Source organism: Pollachius pollachius (assembly GCF_949987615.1).
Source record: "Pollachius pollachius genome assembly, chromosome: 1".
Lineage (NCBI taxonomy): Eukaryota > Metazoa > Chordata > Actinopteri > Gadiformes > Gadidae > Pollachius > Pollachius pollachius.
Window position 1 is genome coordinate 34,851,176 of NC_136934.1, and position 2,826 is coordinate 34,854,001.

At 47.6% G+C, this 2,826-nt stretch overlaps 1 protein-coding gene across 1 annotated transcript in view; it reads left to right on the top strand.

Moving 5' to 3' along the window:
* Nucleotides 1-478: 478 nt before the first annotated feature.
* bmper (BMP binding endothelial regulator) overlaps nucleotides 479-2,826 on the top strand; it is a gene marked incomplete at its 3' end in the record, with an annotated part of 18,029 nt that continues 15,681 nt past the window's right edge. The window contains exons 1-2 of the mRNA XM_079736757.1: nucleotides 479-1,356; nucleotides 2,711-2,796. Coding sequence (XP_079592883.1) covers nucleotides 1,239-1,356; nucleotides 2,711-2,796 — 204 coding nt within the window. The 5' untranslated portion in view covers nucleotides 479-1,238. The remainder of the gene's footprint in view (nucleotides 1,357-2,710; nucleotides 2,797-2,826) is intronic.

Sequence of the window (2,826 nt, forward strand, 5' to 3'; positions counted from 1 at the left end):
TCTGTTCTCTCGGAGGTGGGCCACGCATACTCCGTGAGCGGAAATGTGAAGTGCTTGTGGCGTGTCTGTTCGGGATTGTTGGTAGTGAAACGGGATACGAGCGCATTAGCTGCTTCTCTCTCTCTCCCTGTGTGTCTCTCACACGCACGCACACACACCACACACACAGACACACACACACACACATACGGACACACACAAACATATAAACACACACACACACACACACACACACACACACACACACACACACACACACACACACACACACACACACTTTTCACGGAATTCCAACAACAATGCGAGCCAGTCGACGGCCAGCCAGGAATGGGACGTCAGATCGTTGGGACGATTAAGCGTCCCGGTGACGATTTGAATCCAGGAGGGCAGTTCTCGGCCGAATTGGAGGAGGTCCCATCACAGTGCGGAGAAGTTTAACTTCAGTAGCACAAGCTCTCTGGTACGCTGGCATCTGGGGCGCTGCGCGAGAAGAACTTGGGAGTTAAGAATAGGTTTCTGAGCTTCTTCGGATGATATACTGCATGGGGGAAACTGAAACGCAGCATTTTCTTCTCCCCTCCGATAAGGAAGGCCAGGGTAGCCGAACTTCAAACGCACCTACGACTTGAAACGCCTATTTATCGAAGCACTCAGCATCAACTTTAAATATTACTGCAGAAAATACACTCCTGTCTGGCAAAAGACAGGCTACTGGGGAAGCGTCAAAAACCGTTATAGGGACTTCTCAGTCCCTATAAAATCTCAGCAATTGGACTTTCTTTTTTTAAGATGTTTGCTGGAGGTTCGTATTTTTTCAATATCATTCTCGATTTCCCAGGTCAATGTTATTAGCGTGAATTCTTATCATCATTTCATTTTTTCGCGGACACTTGTTTTGTGTCACACCAAGAGCGCTCGTGGCTGGACGCGACATGAGTGTCGCCGCGCTGTCCGCGCGCCTTTGTCATTGTAATGTCGGTGTGTCTGCGGGACCCTCGGATGCCCCCGGACATGCTGCTTAGTTCAGCACTCTGACCAAGTAGCTGGAGGTGACGGACCGCCGGAGTACGAACTACACCCGAGGAGCCAGGGGAACGTCAGAGTCCACAACTTTTTATCTGCAAAACATCCAACGTTTTTGAATTTGCCCTTTTGTTTTTACGAACTTGACAGCCTACGTTTTTTTTTATTGAAAACTTTTCATCTTTTTTTTCACTGCGAGCAGGACCAAATTCAGGATGTTGTTAGCTCGCTTTTCGGGGGCTTTAAAGGTCGTCCCCTCCAAGTTTACCTGCAGTTTCTTCTTCTTGTTTTTGGTTTGTCAATTGCCCCAGCCTTCCTCGCCACTCATCACAGGTAAGATTAAAGGGATCGTATCGGTTTACAGTGTGCACATACAAAAATACCTTCCAAACCCGTTATTTGCGAGTGAGCCAAATCTACAGAGCGTGCGCCTTCTCTCTTCGTTTCATGTGATGTCTCCGCCCGGCGCGCAGAGCCCTAGGGCGCGCGAGGAAACACAATTGAAAACCTCACCTGTACATTCAAACCATATGTCACGAGCTTCTGCATCATAGTCCTCCTTTCCTCTCCTTTTAAACTTCGTTGTCAGGCGCCGTTGCCCTCACACAGCCTATCACCATGGCCCTAGCACGTGGAGTCGAAAAAATATCAGAATGAAAAGGATGTAAATCGATTTAAATCAAAGGTGCACCAGAGTAGGCCTACCTGCAGTGATCCATCCGTGCATCGTATCGAGATCATTCTGCCAGCCATTCAGTTCACGAGCTACATTTTGGTCAATTTTGGCAACTAGGTCGTATTTTAAACTCACTGTTACATATACTGTCCGAAGTGTAACATCATATAGTTTAATATATTTTTTTCTCGAACGTCCCGAAACGCGGTATTTCAAATGTGCACTGTCGGCTATCCGCTGTCACACTGACCACGAGCGGGGGACTTCTCGGCCCCGTGGACCGCTGTTACTGTAGGGGGGGAACCGGGTGTAGCACGACGCCACCTGGGCGCCAGGTGACACAGCGACTGATAAGTAAAAGCTGTTTTATCATTATGCTGGTTTGTGTTGGTCGCCCGAGTTGCGAGGCCACAGTGAAGGAGACTTTCACCGCCGGTTAGGAGCCGCGCGAGGGCTGTAAAGTTTATAGTCTCCGGGGAGCCTGTGGGGTCTGTCTTCTCCCGATGGCACCAGCAGCTAGGAACTCCGAGCAGACCAGACACTACTTACCTTCATAAGGCACATATAATGTAGGCCTGATCTGTGATACTTCATAAAACTAGGCTTTCCTATTTTCTATTAAATTGCCAAGCGAGTGGCACTATTGCAGTCTGCAAGTCTATGAATAATATTGTCATCAACAACAGACGTTTAAGGCGGAAGGCCTACAAGGCTATTTATTTAAAAACAGTTTTGTTTACAACAATGGGTCGACCAGGTTTACCGACGGCTGTTTTAAGTGAGCCGGGGTTTGTAAGCCTTTACATAATATCATTTCCGAAAGCATAAATTACGTGATTACGTAAATTACGTACTGATTTGATCGTTATTTTCCATCAAGTTTCTTATCCATTAGAAATCTAAAAATGAGAAAAAACTAACTGTATGTCACCGTTAAAACCTGTCAGCACCTCCTTCAAATGATTCACATCGTCGGTCTATTTGAATCCCCTCTCCTGACGTGCTTTCCAGGTACAGAGGCGAGCTGCGATAACGACGGAGAGGTGCTCCACATCCCCAACATCACAGACAACCCCTGCATCACCTGCGTCTGTCTGGTAAGCACACACACACACACACACACACAC